At 34.5% G+C, this 25,083-nt stretch overlaps 1 protein-coding gene across 50 annotated transcripts in view; it reads right to left on the reverse strand.

Annotated features, from left to right (window-relative positions):
• LOC126865481 (calcium-activated potassium channel slowpoke) overlaps nucleotides 1-24,708 on the reverse strand; it is a 108,145-nt gene extending 83,437 nt beyond the window's left edge. For 31 of the 50 annotated variants that reach the window (XR_007689568.1, XR_007689566.1, XR_007689564.1 and 28 more), the window contains exon 1: nucleotides 22,083-24,284. Coding sequence is in view for 17 of the 50 variants with exons in the window: in XM_050618031.1 (XP_050473988.1) it covers nucleotides 22,083-22,385 (303 nt within the window). In the remaining 33 variants the exon portion in view is untranslated. Of the gene's footprint in view, nucleotides 1-22,082; nucleotides 24,285-24,393 lie in introns of those variants that run through there. The other 19 variants (XR_007689571.1, XR_007689573.1, XR_007689572.1 and 16 more) reach the window with 11 other exon arrangements.
• Between the last annotated feature and the right edge of the window lie 375 nt (nucleotides 24,709-25,083).

Raw genomic sequence — 25,083 nt, forward strand, 5'->3', positions numbered from 1 at the left:
TATGGTATTCTATTACACTCTACCTATTCACTCTTACTCGCGCTGCCTGCTTCTCACTTTTACCTTCGATGCACGCACGACAAAGCACGGTTTCAGTGGCACGAATCGGATAATTCGACCCAATTCTTGGAAGCTCACCTCTTCGGACATATGACCACTTCCGGTTTCCGATACGTACTATAGCCATACTTGGAATTCAGATTATTCTGTCAGCACTTCGATCTTGACACGTACGAAGTATGCAAGCATCAAGATAATTGGCAATCCCACAAGACGAAGAACTCGTAAAGCAGAGAAACGCTTGGGGCTGACAATCGGTTTGAAAGGAATGAATCCTATGTTTATCTCTCAAATGATAGTCGCGTGATATATTCTTGTACGCGCTTTGTCACAGTGAAATTACATGGAAATTACGGCGACGTGTGCTCTACCTTCTCGCTTCATAGCCGACTAGAACAGAGAGAGCACAGCAGGTTTTCAGCTTTCAGGTAACTCAGCCACGCATCGCTGATTCGCTAAAGAAACGCTGCTTCCAGAGGGATGAGGTTCAGAGCTCGAGGTTCAGAAATCTTCTTTTTCCTTATTGCTTTCATTTTTTTTTCTGTTTTGCTTTACTTTCTCGTCAGCCTGTTCGACAGACAAAACGAGCGGAGTCAGCGTTTCTGGGAATACAGAAAGAGACAGGAAAGCATACATCAGGTCTCTTTTGTCTCTTGCCTTATCTGCTACACTCTTTCACCTTCTGAGTAAACATGGATACTCACGCTTAATGGAATTCTGATCGATTTACTATCAATAAGCCGTAACGCTCATTTAATTAAACCTCCCAATCCGCTTTTTTTCACATCAACGTTTCGCTTATTCGATAATATAGTTGACGATATGAATGGCAATGTATTTGCTTTGAGAAAATACGAATTGGGATTTTGAATGAAAGATGAAATTATTATTTATTGCTAGGCTATGATCTGGCATCTTTATTACGGAATTCTACTTCCGGATCTTCTTTATGCAAATTTAAATTTTTATAAACGTGATCAAAGTACAAACTAAACAGAGATTTATCCCAGTCATTAAATATTACGGTGATTATTATACACTGAATATTTTTGCATAGTGTAAGCATTTTTACAACTTTCAATTTTCCATAAATGCATGAACATTCGCAATTTGTTTATTATTTTAATTATGCTATCGAGATCATAGAAAAGATTAAATGCAAAATTTGATACTAATTGAAACTTTGCAAGGGAGACGAAATTATTATTTGTTGCTAGACTGTGAATCTTTATGCAAATTTAGATTTTTATAAACACGATTAAACCAGAAGCTAGACAGAAATTTGTTCCAGCCATTAAATATTATGGTGATTATTATACATTGAATATTTTTGCATAATATGTGCATGTTTGCAATTTTCGATTTTCCATAAATGCATGAAAACTCGATTTATAATTGGTAAATTGCTATTAGTCTGTTTCATACAGCTAATACTAATATTTAATTTTAAATTTTCTTCTTTCTTTTTTCTGTTTACATTAGATAAATATAAGTCGTTACAAGGGAACGGGGCAGAAATCTTCATCCTAATTTTTTTAAGATTATTAATGATAGATCGTAAATTTTTATGTATTTATAAAAAAAATTTTTATGTACAAGAATGTACAGTATATATGGTATTCAAAAATATATATAATGTTCAAAACGAAATACTAATCTAAAAAAATGAAACAACTCTATAGTTAGATTCCGTTTCTCTAGTTGCTTTCGCGATAATTATAAGTTTCTAAATTTATTTTTATTTTTGTAAGAACTATAACATTGTGTTACGTCATGCTTTGAGTTGTTTCATGCATAAAAAACAGAAAAAAATTTGTTTCCAAAAATACAACATCTATATAGTTTCATCTGACGTCGCTAACCTATTTGCATCCACCGACATGTTTCACGAATTAATTTTTATCCACGATTCTTTGAGCGAGATATGTATTAAAGTCGCGAAGGGGTTAAATCAAGCGAAATTCCTCAAGCATTATCTATAGCTATAACTTTGAAATTAACCTCATTAAAGTATGATTCAACGAACACTCTCGATTTCTCTATACAAGAACTCATGATCAATTAAACAATACTCCATAGCTCTGTACATTGACACATTAATCGGTCTATCTATTATACTATTAAATTAAAAACTATTAAATTATTTGTATCTATAAATGATTAATTTAAAAGAAATGTTAATTTTAATTTTCCAAAATTTATCATAAAGAAAGTCATGAAAACTTGAACTCGGGCATTGTTACAGGGAACTGAAGATAAAACAAATTTTAAATTAGTCAGTTGCAAACACGATATGTAATTTAAAACAAATTAGATGAATATGGCAAATATTATTAAATGTTATCGAAATTAGATATCGTATAAGTCGTGAGTGATTTTAATGAAACACAACAATAACGAGTCTATCTTTTCTTAGCAAAATAGGCCTAGTTGTGCACCTGTGATGCTAGTAGCTTTCAAAGACGACCGGGTAGCGTGGCAACTGAGAGGTAGGTCACTAGGTTATCACTATCGTTGGTGGTTTATCCTTTTTCATCGTCAGAAGCTTTTCCAACCAATTGCTTTTTCCAAAGGACAACGCTAAAGAAATGCACGTACCGTGAATCCTGAACTCGTTCGGCTAAATAATTCTTTTAGAAAAAAAATTGACCAATCTGGACTTTGAACGAACTCATCGATAACTATTTTGCGAATTTGGATTTTATTAAATACGAATATAACATCCTTGTCAACATTTATTATGGAACAACTTGTAACTTATCAATTTATTAATTTTACTAATTCATAAATTATTAACTAATCTCAAACTTCTACTAGCAACTTTCTATCAACACCATTTCGATCAATTTGTTTAAATTAACTACATTCACTAAATTGATAAACTTTAAAATCAGTATAACCTCGATGTAACTTTGTTTTAATACATAAAACATCTAAAAGATTTGATCCACAATTTATTTTGTAATATGAACGTTTATCAGAGTTAACATAACATTGCTTAAATCGTGGCAGTATCATTAAATCATACGCTATCACCTTGTGCAAACTAAAACTATTTTGCAAGATACCTGAAAATGTTGTTCTTCAACTTGTACCATTCTTCGACTCACTGATTCGCAATTAATAACTGTAACTGAAGAATGTATCTGGGAATGTATTTAAGAATGTTTCACAATATTATCATAACAAGGAAGCATATCGAAGATCCATAAAAATTGCAATTTTCTTCATTATACAATCTACTACTACTCACTTACACACTCATCTCAAAGAGCGACAAGAAGATGAGCCTGTGTATAGACATCACTATCGTTTCTACGATCATTTATTACTTCATTGTCTCGCGGTACAGTCTAAAATGTAATCTCGTAATATAGATTTAAGCATAATAAGTAGCTGCAGCTTTAATAATAAACATAGGAGCATCTTCAAAAATAACCTGTCCACAGGCAGAGAAACGAAAGCAAGGAAACGAGACTAGACGGGACTAAATGAGGCTAGACAAGACGAAACGAGACGAAACCAAATGTTATGTCGTGAATGCTAAACGTAATATTCTATTCGAATTACAGTTACTTCGCTTTATTCGTTTAACATTTCCGGGAAAAGTGAGACAAATTTTTGGTTACGTCGAATGGTTGTTTTATTTTCCTTGTAAGTGACAATCTGACCTATCGCACCTCGCTATAAATAAGAATTGCTGTTCTTATTTTAGCGTGCGAATTAGCGTGGGTCTCGGGCAGACTCATCACGAGTTGCCCTCGCTATTTTCGTATCGTTGGATATACATGGATATACTTGTGCCCGTGCTCTCGCGATCTAAGTGTCTACGATATCCTATCAAACAATCCCGATCAATCTTGATGAAACGATAATAAATAGATTGCTGCGCCGATCTTTGGAGATTGGAAATTTATATTGGTTTAAGACACCGTTCATTCTGATTTATTTTAACCAAGCCCACGTGCTCTTTACATACCGGTGTACACGTGTTGAGTGAAAGAACGATTTATGTTTATTGCATTGCTGTTAACGTTGCAGATACTATTGATGTTTCTCTGAAAATGTTTTATAGTACTCGAATCAGTATTATTGTTTGAGAAATATCTGCATTTTCAATTTACATTCTTTTAGAACTTAATACGAAAGCTCCTCTACTCTATTGAAATGGATTTATAATTTTTATGATACACTGATTGATGGATCTTATTATTTATACCAAACGTTGACGTGTATTTGCATTAACAATTAATAGCTCTTTTTATTATTAACATAGACAAAGTCATATGGATAGAGAATATTTTAGGTAATTTAAGTATAAGATATCATCGGTATTATTTGTATTTTGTGTTTTTCATTTTTTATCATTCTAACGTTCACAGGGATTCGTGTAGATCACTGTCAATTCTAGAGTCTACAGAAAAAGTTATAATATTAATTTCTATCAAAATTAGGAATGTCGTATTTACTTATTAGATCAAAGTTTCTAGAAGAATATTAATCATTATTAATCTCTTCCTGGAACTATTTATATCTGATGAAAATTCAAGAATTTTATGTATTTCATACCTGTTCCTTAAATTTGAATAATTTTAATACTTTGAAACAATTCTGTGTTAGAACAATAGCAAACCGTTAGGTAAATATGAAAATGAACCTAAAACTGAAACAATTTTAATAAAACTGAATAACTAAAACTGTTTAAATGTTTGATAAAAGATAGATGGATTCATTTTATACACACACGTGTGTGTGTCAGCAAGTCGTTTAAAAATGAATCGAGATTGGAAAAGATAATGGCAGAAGGAACGGTGCAAAGGCATTTGCCTTGTAACAAACTGTCTATTTCACCGAAATACGGTGGATTGGCCAGTATAAGAATGGCCCAAATTAAAACGCACTAAGTGGCAGAAAGTAGGAGGACGGGCGACTGGTTGCCAGGCAAGAAATTTTACATCCCGAGATGGCATAGCCCCAAGTTTCCGTCGTTTCGCGCCAACACCAGACTCGACCGAGTTTTTCTCGCCCAACTACTATTTATAGGAGTAAACGCGAAATTAAGTCCTGAAATTCTATCGCCGATAAAACGACACAGACGTGCCAAACCAACCACGATACCTATACAAAATTTACTATTTTTCTTCCATACCCGACGCTATTGGCTTGATTATCAGGGCATCGATTAATCGATTAACAGAACGATCGGAACGATATTGAGATACTGATTGATGAATAATTTGGGGATGCTTTTGGCGAGAAATTTTCAATTCTTTTTTTCCATACCCTACGCTATTAATAATTCGTGGAAATAATGAATATTGATATAGAACTTAATCAAAATTAATTAGAGTGGAAACTAAATTATCAGAGCAACTATTAGTAGAATGATCAATGGAAGATGTTGGAACATAGATTAATGGAAAATTTAGGATCGTTATTGGAGAACAAATTTTCATTCTTTTTTCCATATTCTACACCTGTTGACTTATTATTAACGAGAACGATAATACCGATATAGAATTCTGTTAGAGTTAATACGCTTGAATCTGAATTATCAGAAGATCAATTATGGAAACATCGATCAACAGAAAATTTGAAGATGATTCTCTTCGCGAAACTGAAAGAGTAGAGAGATAAATTTATATTTATGAAACAATTCAATAATCTTGTTTCATATGTTATAGTTCAAACGTAATATAAAATAGTTCGGTAGTTCAATGATTTCCTTTCATGTTCAATTATCCAAGCAATGCGTGACTGACGATTAGTGTCCTGATAATTCAAATTATCAAGGTAACGATTTATCAGACTTTTTCTCAATGAAACCTAACATATTATTACAAAACACATATGATTATCACAAAATATATACATACACATGATGAAAAAAAGCATTAAGATATCATAAATGGATAAACTGATTATTGTTTAACTATGACGTTAATAAATGATATTATGGATATATATATATATATATATATATATATATATATATATATAGACATACATATATGAGTATATACGAGCAATAAACCAAGTAACATAAATATAGAGTAAAAGTAAGATAAAAATATAGTAAAAGACCAAGTAACATAAATATTTCAATCATGTTTCGAGCATGGTTGCCAAGCATACGGTTTAACGACTTTGTTAACCGAAGATAGAAACTAATAGCAGGAACCGTGAGCGTGATAACGACCCTTATGACGGAAGTGGTTTCTACTATAAACACGGCGTCGACAATCGCTTCCTCTTTAATTCCACCTCTTTCTACTTGGTCTCCGCGGTTGTGTTTTATTTTGCCACTGCGTTTGTCTTTGTCCCTATCTTCCCGTGCTAGTGGTCGTAAACAATTTAGGTCAAGTGCTGCGACACGTTAAAAAAAAAGGTAGGAATTTCATATGACCAACCGTTCGTTCCAACGAAGCACTTTACGCTCTGCTTCCAATACCGGCAATATCAAAATCATGTTTTTATTCCGGAGATATTTACCAAAAAAGGAAACAGCTTATTTTGAAGATATCTCGGACACGAACATTATAGAAAATTTTGTCGATTTTCGAATGAACTTCCAAACGATTTGTATTTATATAATATCTTTTTCTTATACATATCTAACATTCTGACAGAATTTGATTGGCAAAACCTAGATAATTTTGCTGAAAATCAAGAAAAACTTTAAGTTCTCCATTACTTAGAAGTTAATTGGAAAAAATGGAAACTTTTTTAGCAATAAACGAAAAATAGATAAAATAATAAATAAACGAGCATTAGAATGTTGACTTGAAACATAACAAAAGAATCTCGTCCATATTGTAAACTTAACACAACTATGATTATCCCTAACACACGAACTCAATGCAAATCTTTATACGTGTAAATCACAATGTAAGTCTTTATATTTTCTACATAAGTAATCGTCACTATGTTCTTCATAATTAATCGTTCATCATCCCCGCTACTGGGGGAAGAACCCCCCCCAAGAAGTTCTAGTGTTCCCTTTGACACACGCGGTGACTCACTCCGAAGTTCGATAGCTGAGTAGTGTAACCTGAACCGAATTCAACAATCCATGAAAAAATACTAATTTCCCACGAGACAATGATTACATTTTTTTATTTTTGACTTTTTAAAAATTAAACTTTTATTAAAGTATTTGTGAAATTTTTCTGATTAAAATGAAATCAAACACGATATAGTTTAAATCACATTTACATGTATATGTAATAGACGAAAGAAGATAAGCTAATGTCACTACATAAGCAAATACACTGCAAATTATATCAATCATATCAATTATATTATACGATTGATATAATAATATTATTATATGATTATATCAATTATATTGTAATTGTTTTAATTAGAATTAATTTTAATCATCGGTTTAATCGATACGTTTCTTTTCATCAAACCGAATCTCGGACCTCATTCTCTTTCACTCGCACTGTCTTTTTCTAAGTTCAATAAAATGTCGAGTCGTATCCGTTATATGCAATCGAGTCCTGTACACGATGATTAATCACCGAGTGCCGATTTTCGGCCAATTATATAGAAAATATTGTATACTGGAATATTTCTTTTGCTTAGCTAAATTATCACGCACTGCTGTTCGGCATTGATAGCAACGTAACCCAAACAATTTCAAACCTGCACTTATCGAATACAAGGTCTACACTATGTTCAAGCTCTTATCATGTAAAACGGCATATTTATAAATCCATCGGTTTTGCGTCGGAGGGCAGTTGTATTAATAAGGCCTGTACTTGATATTTTCAAAAATGTAAATTTAAAAAAGCCTCTTTTCTAAAATTTACATGTTTTAAATTGTACCACTATCAGTATGAAGCGGCGATATTTACTCGTTTGATAAACCTCGACAATAAAAATAAAGGGAATAGGCGAAACGACCACATGATTCAAAAAAAATTCTTAACAAGTTGATAACGAGGTAGGAAAAAGCTTTGCTTCGTTTGGCTAAGCCTGATTTGCACTCGTTTCAGTTAATTCGCATAGCCACAGAGTGGGCTAATGCAATTATGCAAACAACATTTGCACAGATGCAGATGAACGAATATTTAGAAATATGAAGTTTTGAGGGAAACTCATCGCCAGTATCTGGAGAGTAAACACGTATTATAAACTATGTATGCATCTCGTTCTTAACTGGAAACTAGATTATCTTTAATAAGCCTTGGCACAGCGAAATCGTGTCAGTCGAACGAAGAAGGACAAAGGCTTTGAATCCTATCTAACATTTTAGCTCCAACTGGACCAATGTACAGACAATTGTTATGTGTTCTCTACCAGCAGCGTCACCCCGAATCTCTTCTCAAGCCTGAACCTGACACTGGCTGTCTGCCAGCCTGAAACTAACGACTTTTCTTCTAAATATGATCATACCTTTTAATCTAATCTCTTTTAATTTCTCTCTACTTCCATTTTTTAACTTAATTTATGTAGATAATTTAATTCGAACAACTACAATAATTCATTTATTGCCTATTCTACGGTGTAAAGCTTTATCGGTTCTGTAAATTAACGTAATTAAAATTTGTAATTTTATAGAGTCTTTGTGATTACGCTTTTATTCTTCGTATTTCTTAAATAGTTCCGTTAGAAAAAAATATGGAAGACCCAAGATGAACATAGTAATATTCTTTCTAAAAAATTATTGTAACGTTATTTGTGCATAATAGCCAACAACAAGTTTAAACTCACGAATGAAATTGTCATTTGTTGCATTTTTGCAAACAAGCTTCATGAGCTTATTACTAATGATATACTAAAATGCAATATAAGAAAGCATAAATGGACATTTACTTCTATACAAATCGTATCGTAAGTAAGTCAAATAACTTCTTGATATAAGATAAATAAAAAGTCTGATACATTTGTGGCGGCACTCGACAACATACCACCTCAAATTGGTGACCCCGACGTGATCGACAGCGAAAAAGAGGTGTGACCGTGATAGCGCTACAAAGACTTCCATCATCGCAAATCTAAGACTGTGGCAATCTGGACCTACCGCTACGACGAACACGGAACGGCCCTTGCATTTTCAGCAAACCTCGACATCTCACCTCCGGTCGACACGCAAAGCAGGTGACAGGATACGAGACGATGACCAAGGCAGAAGTGATGTGGCCATTGCAAAGTTCATGGGCATCACCATCAGCATTTCATACTAAAAAAAGGGGAGGAACAGAGGCCTGCGACCGTACACAGAAACGCTCTGCACCGTACCGATATATCCACCGCCACATCAAAGACTTTGCGCAACATCTGCACGGGTTTGACAACAAAACGGCTGACGCTTTACAACACATAGAAGAAACGTTATCACTAGTAAAGGAGTACTGTGGCAGCACTCGACAACATACCACCTCACATTCAAATGAATATTTCATACGTTGCAGCTCAATACCACAGATCTATTACAAAATACAAGGAAGGATTAATGAAAATTCTACAGTCGATAATACTTATGTATTCGTCAATGGTACTTTGCTTTTACAGGTAACAGCATTGAAATATGATATACATGTAGCTAAATAGGGACAAATTGGAACATACGATAAAATATTCCACGGTATAGAGGTCGCTCAACATATCCACATTTGAACATCAAATTCTTATTAAAGAACTTATTAAAGATTCGTAAAGCGCAGCTTTCAGAATCACAAAAATAGACCGTATACGAAGGACGAAACCCGATCAGTAGTTCTAAAAACTCTTCATCTGTCGTCGGTTGAGGTAGAAATGGGATGCGAATTAAATAACCAATGAGATAGATATGGTATCGCTTGATACGTTCGAAGAAAAATAGATATCAATCCGTAAAAAGAGGTTAAATTTTGTTATATAGGTCGAGCAACGAATCGCTTGCTCGGGGACATTGACTAAAAGTTTACACTCCAATTATACCATTCGAATAAATAAACTATCTTGTCCTGCATGAAATCGGCTCGTTAACTGGGAAAATCCTCCGTGAAATTCCTCCGTGTCATATCTAATGGAACATTCGCGCAGTAAAATATTCGATCAAAGTAGCGAGATCCATCCGAGAAACATCGTTTCTTTATCCATCAAAGAGATAAAATCGACAACGATATTTTCTAATTCAATTGCAAAAATATGCGGTAATTGTTAGACGATCAAAGTTTTATATTAAATCCAAAATAATTCATTTCGATGTACGATTACATGAGAACAATAATTAACTTTATTTTTATTTACTATTTTATTTCTAACGCAAAATAACAAGATGATTCGATGTATAAAAAAAGAGCGGAAACATAACATTTTCTTTAAAAAGGTAATACAATTGTTATATACACAGATTTGCAAAATACTTACGGATATATTATTTTTTAAATTATTTATTTTCTTCCTTTAAATTCATTTTTGATCGCTTTGACGATGTAAGAGAAATACATACAAAAGAAATATCCGATTCGTAACACAGAACATTGCAAGTTGTATATTTATATAGATCACCCCATATACCGCTCGACTATCTCGGTGTTTGTTTTCTTAACTGCGTATATCGAGTCAAGAAGCGCTTTCCTTTCTCCTCGTACTTCAGGAATTACACAAGTGTACGTCTTAAAGAACAGCCATAACAGTTAAGAACCCCACAAAGTTGGATAATTCTCACGATTACTGACGATCGTCGAACAATTTGCCGTTTATAACATAACATGCTAGATAAAAAACTAGATCCTTGTACGTGATTCTAATTCGATAGCCGGAGACTATATCTTTTGTAGTAGCAGTTAACGCATAAATCGTGAACTCCATAAACCAATTACGGTAACAACTAAACCGTGGATCCTGCTTTTTACTAATATGTACACTGCATATGTAATGCATACATAATATTTATCCATTTATGAGAAATGTAAGAAAAAAATCCACGGAATGCAATATGCAAAAGTACTTAAAATATCTAAAATAAATCCTGTTTAGCCGGTGGAACAAATCTCTATGTAGACCCCACGTTTTTAGCTAAGTCCATAAAAATATGGAACTACATAAAAGTCCGCATTCTGTTAATATATAAACGCGCGCATTCAGAACATTCAGCAATAAAAATACAAAATAACAAAAAGAAACGCATAAAAATTAATCAATAAATATTCTACGCTTTCCAAAGACAGATCCACTTTAGATGCGCAGTGCCACACGTGGTTGCGCGCGTTCGAATCCAGGCTCCATCTTGAACGATAACACGCGGATGTTATCTTGCGCCGAATTGTACAGACACAATAGTGGTCGATAAATCAGGGAAAATAGGTAATTTACACGCGTTTATCTTGAAAAGAATATTGCAATAATCTTTCTATGGGATATGATGGGACCATTGTAAAACTTGAGCGCGTTCTTACGCGGTCTTACGAGATCTTGCGCGATCTTACGTGAATTTGCACGATCTTGCGTAATATTACACAAATTCCCTAGGGCTCGTATAGTTTTGCGTGATTTCGAGAAGTAACATAACGCGTTTAATAGCTTTTTAACTATGCTTTCAGTAAATCAGAAGCCCGGCAGATACAGTGAGCGTTGAAGCGCGGTCGAGCTTCACGCCTCGGTCGTGATTGATTCTCGCTACAAGTAGCAGCCATTGGTGATTGACATCCCACGCATTTAAACATTTCTTATAGCAAGTATAGTAACATACTTTCTAGAAAGACACCGGCTATAAACAAATACGCATCACGATCATTTAAGTGAAATAAGATCGAATTCGCAATTTACCTATTTCATAATATTTCGAAACGAATCGAATACAGTCGAAACGAATTCTATCCTACTTTTGCAAATATTAATTTACTCTCCCATTGTATATTCCATATATTTATTCGCTGTTAATATTTCGAAGAGTTATAATAACTTTTTAATGATTAATAATTAATCTCATTTCTGAACATCTATTTGCCAGTTAATATCTGAAACTTCCTACACGATAATTTATTAGCATTGATATTAGCGTATCGACGAGTGACAAGCTCTATTGCACAAGCAGTTCTTGCAATTTTACAATTTCACATAGAACATAAAACCATCAGCCAAATAACAGTATCTTTCTTAGTAAATATATTATAGAGTTAATTTATTAACTCGACCTTTGTGACTTGTAAAAATTTCGCTAATAGGATTAATTGAATTGTGCAAGAAGACATTTGAGCTGCAGCATATATAGCGTGCTTTACACGCAAACGTTTTGTTTATATGCACCGGCTCGACACACTGGATGAACTATTGCAGTCGCTTAATATGTGTAACGTGCATATTGTGCAATAGCCAGTAGTCACGGCCGTCAGTGATTAACACGTGAGTCCGGCCAGTAGTGATGATCATTGATGGCTGCGGCAGCTGACCAAGACTACCGCCAGCCTGAGTAAACTTCTTACTACCTTGAATTTTTACTTACTGCACAGACATATGTGTTCATAAACATGTAATACACGCAAGACACATGGCAAACAGAAGATGACAGAAGAAAATTGAAAATAAGCATGTTATGAGTATCATAATAATAACTTTTATACTAAACATTTTCTAGACATTTTACCATGTTATTCTAGAATATACGTATTATATCCATTCATTGTTTTTGTTAAATGTAATTCCATTTTTTACTTTTTTTTGCCCATCGTTAATTATATTGATAGACAAAAGGAGCGTAATTTGCAATAAAAACTATTCTTTAAGTACACTGATACTATTATTTTGTATGTTATTTGATATGGTAAACAAAAACAACGATGCAAATAGTTCTATGAAGCGGTAATAAATAGATATACTTTGACATTCAGAAAGGACAGGCAACGGCGTATTTTAAAATTAAGTCGCAATTTTCCTTGATTACCTACTACGCAAGAACTGGAAGTGCAAATGGGTTAAGTGTTGGCAACGAATATTTCGCAACACAAGTCAGGATAACTCATTGACACGAACACCAAATACATGGAAACTATTTAGCCTGTAACGTCTTCTTTGACTTTGTTTAGAAATAGAGAATCTCTGTTCCAGTATGTTCAGAGGGCAAGTTAATATACCACGTCTATCCTAATTAAGAATATATCCTCAGCCAGAATATTCAAAAAAGCGAAAGCAAATACTTGATCAGCCAAATGACAATTCATAAGAGGAAAAGGGAAACTGAGATGGAAAGGAAATAATTTCAAAAACAAAACGTCGAATGAACCATATCCGAAATTAGTATTTCTATTAGAGTCATGAACGAAGCTTGAGAGAAAACGAAAAAAGAATTGAAGAAAAGAAAAGTATATTCATCCCTGTCACCTTCGATTCGAAGATCTATAACGTTGCAATAGATAAACACAAAAGAATGGAATATAAATAATTTCATTCAGAAATGTATGCGACGTATACGTTTAACACATACAATTCAATCGTACGCGTGAGGAAGACAATGATTCTTCAAATTCTGGAAATTCTCTGATCGCAATGAAAAATGAATTAAATTTAGGACATTAGGGGGAATATATAAGTAATTTAAAAAATACCTATTAAATTATTTCATAAATTCATGCGGTTCTTTGGTATATAAAAGCTTCACTTTTTTCGCAATTACTTAGCATGGCTTAATGAATTACCGCCATTATTTAAACCATTATCCACCATTATCTTCCACCGTTGTTTACAATTTCTTTCCAACGTTTTAATAGTCATTAAATACCTTGCTTAAAGAATTCCATTGTTTCTGACGCAAATCAATCTTCGAGCAATCTTCGGAATTTCACCTTGTTGCTGCAGGAAATTTCATTTAAGGCATTTTAATTTAATCAACTTCGGCATACAGCTGCCTTGCAGTTTGCGTTGGAAAAAATAAGACGAGCTTTCATAGATAATTTACACATCGTTCCATCATTCGTGACGTTGTTTACGATATTATTCGATCATATTGCAATGTCCAAATATATCAGAAACTTAAACAAACGTTCGAACGCAAAGAAGATATGAAACTTTCATAGATAATTAACGTCCTTCTAAACTTGACGTATAATTTTGTATAAATATTTCAACATCAAAAAATATGCAAAAACACACGAGTAAAATATATAAACTGAATAAAAGAAACTTATCCGAACTGATAGCAGAATATTGCAGCGCTGTATTTACGATGATAGCGCAAAACGTTTAAGACGTTTCTTTTCACAAGAAAATAGAGATAAAAGCATTGGATGTAGAAAGTAGAGTGGAGGGAATCGTCTTGAAGAAACTTTTTTAAAAGCAGGTTCGACACAAAGTGCTAGGATAGATACATGGCCGTCCTGCTTCCTAGGATCGTCATAAATAGAAACTCCATCATAATGATATCGCGGAGACAAAACCGGTATGCACATAATACACGCCTATGTATGCGCGATTATATGCGCGTTTCACTCGCCACGAGGGTGGATCCCACATTGAATGTAATTGAAGGGAGTGGGTGTGCCTTGGCAACCGCAGTTTATTTGCATTCGCATTGACGCTTGATGCTCGCTGAGGGATAGAACCATATGTACGTGTCGAGGACTGTAAAGACGCTAAAATGCCGAACCTCCGGATAGAATTCGAAAATTTTCAACAAATTCCTATTGAATACGATTATCAATTATTTCGATAAGAATGTTCAATAGAAAAAAATTATCGTGACGTTTCCTAAGCAACGAGTTTTAATCATATTGTCATTGTCCACTTTGATGAAATAATTTTGATGAAACGATGCAACGTAAAAGTGGTAAAAGTTGCGATACAATTGGTGGTATGTTGAATGTATTAGGTTGTCCGAAAAGTGTCTTTCTTTCACAAACGTGTTTTTTTACAACAGTGCACCTTTATACAAACGTGAAGCCAAGTCTGTGAAATGTCGCGGTGTTTATCTCAACAGAACGAGATGGATCGTACGTAATTCGACAAAATAATATAAAACAAAAAACGTTGTGCGTCTATTGTTTCCTCATAAAAGGAAAGAAACTTTTCGGACAACCTAATACTTTGTTCTTCTTTTTGAAGCATCTTCGATTAGATTATGTTCATTTTAATTTGAAACTTCACATCGATGCTAGAAAATGAGTAGTTGTGAACATTGTGATGTGATATCTTAGGCGTTTACGTTATACGTAGCATAGTCATTAGCATGATCACCTTCTCTTGATAGTTCAAGGCTACTCCTATTTCTTTAAATAGTACCTTACATCTTACGTACAGAAAGGAGTTAATGAGGTAGGTCTAGTCAGGCTACATATCGTGCCAGTCTTAAAGGATTTAAAAATTACTTAAAAATTCAGATACATAAATATAAAGGTAAGTATAGAAATGAAACAATTTTACAAATTACCATATTTACTACGTTTTAATGTAAGATATGTGGTATGTACACGTAGTGTCATTGAATAATTCGATACTAAAAGCAAATATATGGAGGCGATAGTTCCATATAACGTTCAGTACGATGGACAAGAGACACGTGTATGAAATCGTTCTAACAAATCGACAGTTTTTGATAACTGACATATCGACAGTCCCATTCATCATACGTCCATTCCTAGCAAATAATAGTTTTTGAATTATTATTGAGTGAAGAGTATAATTGAACCAATAACCACAGATTTCATATTAAATATTTTTTCATTTAAATTAGCGCTACTAATATCAAAGTATACAAACATTTACATATAATATAAACTAATGTAAACAACTTTTTAGTATTGTGAGTACTTTCTTAGTTGCTTGTAAGAGTTTCGAAATTCATTTGAGAACTTGAATGCTTGTTTCATTACAATCGATCGCTCGAATCAAGAACCAGAGCCTAAAAATTACTTCATAGTTGAAGGAAAGATTACACGTACGTGGGCTAAACGAGCTACTAACACTTCGCTTCTGCATACTTAATAACGATTGATGTATCACAAATCCATGACATAGATAGCCAGTATAATTCGAAATCTACTCCTTCCTGAACCTAAATCACTCACATCTGCAGCATCATCATTTTACTAATTCCAAACTACAAAAGAGGGTGGAATGCTGACAGCCTAAAAAGTCTAAAGATCCAGAGATGAAGGATGAAGGACTGATTTGGCAAATATTTCACGATCAAAGGAAAACATCCTCTTGTATTCGGAAAAAATACAAACGACGTTTGTATGTTTCTAAACTTTCAATAACAGTCCAATTTTATTTGGATTAAATATTAAACGAAGGAATTTATATAATCGGAAGTCTATTAATAATATTTCAACAAGGGTTACTTGACGAACGCGATATTCTAATTGAAAATTACCTACTAAACTATGGATTTTTATCGATTTACGGGAAAAGGAACAGGATGCATATAATACAGAGAAATGTACAAAATATACAAAGTAGAGTGTTTGTTATAATTTTTAATTGATAAAATGGATCTCTATTTTAGTTCTCCCATATGAGTATAAATTTGCATAACAAATAACAAAAAAGTCGGGAATACATCAAGTTCAATTAGGATAATAATCAGTTATCGTTATAGAAGTGAAAGTGAATAAATTTTAACATTTCAATCCGTCCCAGATAACGATCAATGTATGCACGTTGCATCGAATTAAGTAGTTTTTTCCTAAGAATGTGATGGAAGGTAGACAAAAGTTAACACATAATTTAAGGGCCGTGCGCAGAGAATACATAATATGTGTACGTATATATGACATGGAACTGAGAATCGATAAAAAGCTTTGTCGATGCACCAGCATAATAACAGAGTTGCAAGGCAGTGCATGTTCAAGGCAGTATGGCATTGAATTAACGATAAGTATTACGTGATGCTCCTTTTACGCTATGATTGACTGCTTATGTACCAACGACAAATAATTTGATTAATTGGAAAGTTTAAATAGAGAATTTTACTCCGATTCCTATTTCGTTAAGGTAACAATACCATTTTTTTAATCTAATGTGATTTTATTACATTTTGATATACGAAGAACCGAATAATATATATTTTACATGTTATGCACTGTAAATCGCGAAGTAGAATAAAAAAAGGTAATAACAAGATAGCATTAGAGGCTTCGTTTTCGAGAAAAATGAATTCGTAAATCAATCGAGTACACGTGCATGTGATTGATAAGCGGTACTACGAACTTTATTAATTATACCATTATTGTGATTTTTTGTATAGGATACAAGAGACTTGTCAGAGATGATTGCTATCAATACTTACTTACTTTTTTTTTTACTTACAACTTTACTTACTTAGTCGTACTTACGTTAAAACCATGTCAATAGAAGAACGATATTTCAACTACAATAATAAACTGATCTTAGTTGATACATCGATAATTTATTACATTGATTGTATTGATCCTGAACCTTTAAGGACGAATTAATATAAATATCAATAACTCTGACATTGAAGTATGTATAGACCAGTTATGTACTACTAGCAGTCTGTAGTGAAATTCATAACAGCGCTTATCTATAAGTCAAGTGCACGTGTACTGGATTGATCTTTAAATTCATTTTTCTCTAGGGAGAAGCCTGTGATGCAATTTTGTTATTCCTGATTTCCACTTTATTTCCAGCCTTACTAGCCATGCTTCTATTACAAATCACGATCTGATTTTACCTCCACTTGCTTTAATACAGCGACCCCATTATTACTTTGATAATGCTACTCGAGGAAATCACGCATCTCTGCAATACCTTACATGAAGTATAAAAATAATAATCATAATCGTTTTCGACAAATACACATTTAATATTAATATATTCCGTTCGATTCAGATAAACGAGAAGGAAACAAGGGAACGCTGCCTTTCATGTGAACAATTACAAATATACATACATATCGCGCTTAAGATCTACATACACGGTGATTTTAAAAAACTAGGTCCTTATAAGTAGTGATTGTAGATCTCAAGACAGTGGGAAAATTTTATATACAAAAATATCCTTTGGGACTTACTTTTCAATGTTATAACATAATTTTACATTAGAAATACACTTGGTAACTGCGTAGAGTTACGGATCTCTCCTTCTATTAATATCCTATATACATAATACATACATATAATAAGATGAATCACAGCATTACGCTTTGACTCACATAAATCAAACAGTATTTACTAGAATGTTATCCTGCTTACCCTGAATATTTAATATTTATTTATACTATTTGCTATGAATATTTGATATTTATTTATAGTGTTTAATACGAATATTTATCTATTTTCAAGTTACACCGCCTTGTTATCTACAATAAAAAATATAACGAATAGTTGAATTAAGAGAGATGTCAATATACATAAGGCTTTTTATAATTCGATAAAACTTAGTGGTAGAAGTAAGACATGCGCGTCATCTACTTCAGAAAACGGTGTGGTTGTTGGTTGGAACAGTTCGTTGGTGGCGATAAGTTCCAGCTGGATTAAATTAGAGAGAAACCTACCCCGTTGTCTTTTGTAAGACACGTCGCTATTATGTAAGCGGCATAGCTTATATTCGAAAAGAATATAGAAAATGTATCGCGAAGAATATCGCGTGCTTAATAAAGAAAGACACGCGATTCCCCGTTGAATTGACAAGTAAACTCAATTGATCTTCTAACTCTGGGACTTGCTGAGTTGACCATGATATTAGAAGTAACATAACTATGACATAATTTTTAACGCTAAAATTAATCGAATGATTATACTGACAATGGTTAAAGTTCATAGTAGATATAAATTAAATATTAGGTTGTCCGAAAAGTGTCTTTCTTTTACAGACATGTCTTACAACGATGTATTTTTATACAAATATGAAACCTAATTTGTCGAACGTTGTGATCTTTATTTTGATAGAACAAAATAGATCATACGTAATTCGATAAAATAATATAAAACGGAAAATGTGCATCCATTATTTCCTTATAAAACGAAAGAAACTTTTCGGATGACCTAATACAAGGAGGAAAAATAAATCCTTATATCAAAATTTATTCGATTCATTTATCGTCCAACCTAGAAACACGCTTCTTAACACGATATACATGTATGTGCAATGTGCATCTATCGAAATGGGACAAACTATGGAAATTAACTGAAAGCATAAAAATAACTAAGTACCTTCTTCAAAGTAGTGCACACGTTATGTGAATGGAAACTGCAATGATAATTCAAGTCCTAAAGTAGATCTGTGTTACGTACCTACTGCAAAGCTAAAACTTCCAACCGACAAACATAATCGCAGTGTAACTAATTCGAGTTTTAAAAGTTTCAGAAATATCACATATTGAAGAAGACTGCTAACCAGAGAAATCACTTTGCTATGATCATTTTTCTTTTCAAATAAAAATTAATAATTTCTATTTCATATATAATATATAAATTTACTAAACAAGATTAATGATAAGAAAAATTTAGTTCCCATAATAAATTTTTAGCCAATTGAATTTGAAGTTCAATTGAATTTGAAGCAAGGAAAGTTTAGCCAATTGATTTAATGTTATTAATATTAATTTTTAAATTAATAGAATTTAATTTTGTTTATTATCGATGTATGCTTGAAGTTAATAAAATAAATGGTAGAATCGATTATTAGAACGCGAATTATTTAGAAACCAATTATATATTGGAATTCCTAATTACGAAGATATTCAGAGACGTACGGATTAATTAGAAAAATACACTATTTTAAATTGGAAATTTAAGAATATATAAATCATAGATTCTTGTTATACACCCTAACAATGTTTTAATTCAAATTGAATCGAATTTTCACACCTCATTCTTTTTTACAATGGATTAATTTTCGTTTTCAGCCTGTTATCCCGTAAAGCTATAATTAACACAACCAGTAATTATAAATAACTATTCTACGAAGCATTTGTTCAATGTTCCAATACTTTTACCTATAAACTTGTTATCTTCCCAATTAAAGAAGTTTCTCAAATTTACTTTTTATGTTTACGTACCAAAGAACCCCCACAAATACAAAATTATAAAAATAAAAAGGATTAATATATAATAGCATATCATCCAAACTAAAATGTTTAAAAATTTACGATAACGAAATTATTATGATACAAAAATTACTAAAAAAAATATTCGACAAGTTTAAAACAAATATAAGTTGATCAAAGTTATTGTTAATGAAACACCTATCTAGCATATCCATCAACGCATACTATATTAAAATTTTGATTTTCTCTTTATAATGTCGATTGCAAATTAGTATTTTTTCGCTTGGAATCAAGACAAATAAAACAAAGATGATAGAATCGTGAAGCTTCGAAAAAAGCTGGAAACACGCCCCACAGGATAAAGCACGCACTGCGTAGAAACTACCCCTCTACTTCAGTCAACGACGTGCTGGTTCCACGAACGAAAACTGGGTCACCAGCTACGATACTCGAGCTAACTCGTGCCGTGAACTCACTTTCTGTACATGGCGTTATATGTACATGTATACCCATCTATCTACATAACATGATATAGCTGCGCGTAGAGGTTATAATAATTTTTCCTCTTTCTATAGACAGTTTCTAGGCAAACACATGGTATATACTCAGCGATAGAATCATCGATACAATCTTCCTACGATCGATCATTAATGAGATAAGCAGCAAACGGAAACAAGGCGAAAGCATAGGAAATTGTGATCGAACAACATCTATCTAATAGTAAAATATTTTAGATTAATTGTGTACTGTAATATTTGAACGATATCAAAACGTTATATTTTATTGTAATTTACTTGAATTATTATTCAACTCTTTCTTGTACTTAAAAAAATATATTATTCAATTGTAGTAGACAATTTTTAAATCACGCATTAAATTAGAATTATTTTATAATCGATATTTACGTTAGTCTACCATGTACGTAGTCTGTTTCAATGATATAATAGAAGAAAATATATTTACCTAGTAAAAGATGATTCATAACGTGAAACATTCACAATGACGAATAAAAATTAGCTCCAGCCATCGATCGTTTTTCGACAGACACTTATACATGGATACCATGAAATATAAATTGAAGTGTGATATTATATCGAATTTAGTTTGCAATTGATAAATCGATTTTGATCTAAAATACGTAAATTTTCAACAAATTCCAAAGCTATGATATTCTTTTTCTTCCTACAAAGAATTCCAATACTTGTAATATGTAATGACCGTAAACATAGTCTTTCGAAACTAGAAGAGGAGCTAGAGTTTGGCCCACTAACACGTTTGCGTTTGTGATCGATCGCTTTTCACTTTCTTCTTAAAAGCACAGTTATGGCAAAATCAGAACCTTTATCAGATAAAAGCAGCCTTATAAAGTATGCCTAATTCGTACTTTAACCCTCCGTGTCATAGATTATATCTCACACAGACGATCGAAACATCGTGTCACGTCTGGTGGAATACTTCAATTCTCGATCGATCTATGCTATTTTTCTCGAAGACTAACAACAACTGCGTACAATCCAGTGAAAAATTAAAAACCAGCGTAATTCTACAGAAATACAGAAATATATATTTAAATATGATTTATGCAGATGACGACAGAATTCATCGAGATCAATCGCGTCAGACTACCAAGTAAACGTAAGCAGAATGAAGAAACGTATATTAATGGAACAAATCAGAGTGTATTCGTAATATTTCTGGGTCATTTATTACTCGTAATAATCTGGATCGTTTAAAACTCAATGATGTAATAAGTAATCTTAGAAAATTGGAACCATCTACACAAAACATCGCAAAAATTAGATTTCAAATTATCGCTAAATGAAACTTGCAAAAGTAAGAACGAACAACAAAAATTAAAAAACAATTGTGCTTACTTATTTGCGAATCTCTCTCTCCCTCTCTCTCTCTCTCTCCCTCCCTCCCTCTCTCTTTTACCCACTTTCTTTGCTCGTTCATTCTCTCTCTCTCTCTCCCTCCCTCTCGTTCCAAAGTTAACCAGAATAACCAAAGATAGGAGAAAGCAAAAGATACGTGTGCTTACAGGGAGTAAAGGCAAAGGAAGATTAACGGGTGAAGAGTAACTCACCAAAATACGTCCAGTGGTGGTCTGTCCAGAAATCAGTTCACCGGCCCAGTCTTTGGCCTCGGTCATAAAAGTCCCCTCGAACTCCTTGCCCTGGCGGCTCGTCTTTTGCTCTTTCTGTTTCGGGTCATTTGGGGCGAACTCGGGTTCCTTGCGACAGCAGAGGAAGGCGAACGCACGCCAGAGGAGTACGATCAGCAGCCCGGCAAGGAAAGTGAAGATGCTCGACAGCAGGAAGCACCACCATTTCCGTTCCTTCAGGCAGTCGTCTACCGGGGGCTGCTCGGTCGTCTCTTCGGTCGTCATTACGGTGGATCTCTGCTGCCCCCGGATCACACATTCACCGGCAGCTATCACAAGCGGCGGCCAACGGAGCGCTCCTTATACGCTTCATAATTTCCTGCTGCAACTCTGCACGCCTCGCGCTTCGTTGCAGCTTTCAACCACGAACTAGCTTCGCGCAGTTTGCGCCCACTCACCACTACTACTACCAATACCACCACCACCACCTCCACCACTACCAATAATACCACCACTACTACCACCGAACAACTAATCAACCTTTCTTTCTTTCCTCTCTTCTTCTTCTCCTATTTTCTTCTCCCTTAATTTTAATATCGTTTTCGCTTATACTAACTGTTCTCCTTCTTTCTCTTCTTTCTCTTCTTCCTTCTTCCTTTTCCTCCTTTTCCTCTTCCTTCTCCTCTTCTTCTTTTTTTTGTTTATGCACGCACGCCGCACGCACGCACGACGCACGATGCACGCACGATGCACGATGCACGCACGATGCACGCACGCACCGATCACCACCCACCCACCCACCCCCGTAACACGCTTATTTTCTTCGGAATTATCTTCACCGGTTACCAAAGCCTACCAATCCTGATTCTATCGCCGCTTCTACTGCCACTGCTACTGCCACCTGATTCTACTGGCGACTTCTACCGTCGCTCTTTACTCCCCCTCTCTCTTCACTGAGCTTTCCCTATATGTAATCTCCTGTCCTCTCGTTCCTCTCCTCTTCGACACAAGTCCTTCTCTTCTTCCTTATCGCGTTCGTCACACTCGTTTCTCCCTTTTCGTTTTTCTTTCTCACTACACAACACTCTCTATCTCAGTCTTATCTCTCACTTTTCTATTCTTTCCCTTGCGATCCCGTCCGCTTTTCTCGCCTCCTCGTTTCGTTCGTCCCGGTTTCAACTGTCCTTTCCCTGTCGCGAGAATGATGGGTCGACCGATCGCGACGCTAATTTTCTACATTCGAGTCGCCTGGCCGACTCTCGTCTTGCGCTTCTTCTCTCCGTTTCGCTGGACCAATGAAAGCTTTCGATCTTTGTCTACTCTCGATCGACTAGCCCCGATTAGTCAGTCCCTTCGCTCGTCGAGATTCTCCAGGCGTACATGTTCTTTCCTCTCTCTCTCTCTCTCTCTCTCTCTCTCTCTCTCTCTCACACACACACACACACACACTCTCTCTCCCTCTCTCTCTCTCTCTCTCTCTCTCCCTCTCACCCTCTCTCTTTCTCTCTCTCTTTCCCTCTGTGCCTGTCGATTGTTCTCTCCTCGAGCTAAGATTCGCAAGACTATTTTCGAGAACTATCCAGCGCGTTTATCGCGACCGAGTATCAGTGAAAATCGGTTTCGACACGCTCGGCGGCAGCTGATGCCGCCGCCGCCACCGCTGATGCTGCAGGTAGTTCCAATCTCGAAAGGGGGAGAAACAGAAAACAAGAAAACAACCCACTGACACCACTACGATGATATATACATACGCGTGCGTCCACGTATATACACATACGTGCGTGCGTGTGGTTCGATGTTTAACTGTATCTCAACGCGTGTGTATCTTTTGTATTAAATTAATCTGTATGTGTATATATGTATGTGCAATATTAATTACATGTGTGCGTATCAGCCTGTATATATGTGTATATTTGATTTGTATCACATATGTATAATCATATACATGACATATGTACAAGTGTATCTGCGTAAGTGCGAATGTATGCGCGCGCGCGCGCGTATGTACGTGTATATACTTATAACTAAATGTTTATGTATACGTAGTATGTGTATGTAGGCGCGCGCGTGTACGTGTCTACATTTATATAGATATACATATATGCAAATAATTTTTAATTGGTATCATTTGTGTTATAGGTTTTATACATATATATATAGTTATGCGCGCGCGCGCGCGTATATACTTACAAGTGTTCGCGTGTATCACATATATGTGTAAGTGTATAGTTTGTTGGTGTACGTGTAATTATATGTATATATGAAGAAATACGTATATAATATGTATATATACTTGTATTTTACGTGTAAATATTATATAGTAAACCCAGATCCATGGATCGTACGCGACGAAACGCGCTTTCGATCACAACGACACGGAAAACTGATCTATCTGTACGCGTGTCCCGCTTTCTTAACCTACTCGACTGTACCACCGACGACGACGACGACGACGACGGCGATGAGGACGACCGAGTGTCCCAACGACCATACCACCGCTCCGCAGCAATCAATACGCAACAATGGACCGGGACCAATAAGCTCAGAGCTTTTCCTGACGTAGACGCACGCTCCGTTGCTACACTCTATTCCCCACCATCTCTTCTGCTCTACTAACCGAGCTTACCGCCAGAGGACGCCACATCGAACACCGCTGCGCCAAAACAGATCTAACCCCTGTCACAGCAACTTCTAGTTCACTAAATTATTCGGTTCCCGCTACTATTGCGTACATAATTTGCTTACTTTACGTTATTCTTGATATGTAACTTTGTACTCCAAACTTTTTATTTTGATATTTCACTTTTGGTTTTGGAATATCTGCATAATTATACTGTTATGAAAATTTTATTACATGACTGCATCTCTTCGTGGGTAGAACTTTCGTCGAATATCAAGGATTAACTTATCGCACATTTATTGATGAATCTTTCTTATTGCAATAGTCACGAAGTCGATTGCAATATTCGTTAGAGTACTTCGC

Source organism: Bombus huntii, chromosome 5 (genome assembly GCF_024542735.1).
Source record: "Bombus huntii isolate Logan2020A chromosome 5, iyBomHunt1.1, whole genome shotgun sequence".
Taxonomy (NCBI): domain Eukaryota; kingdom Metazoa; phylum Arthropoda; class Insecta; order Hymenoptera; family Apidae; genus Bombus; species Bombus huntii.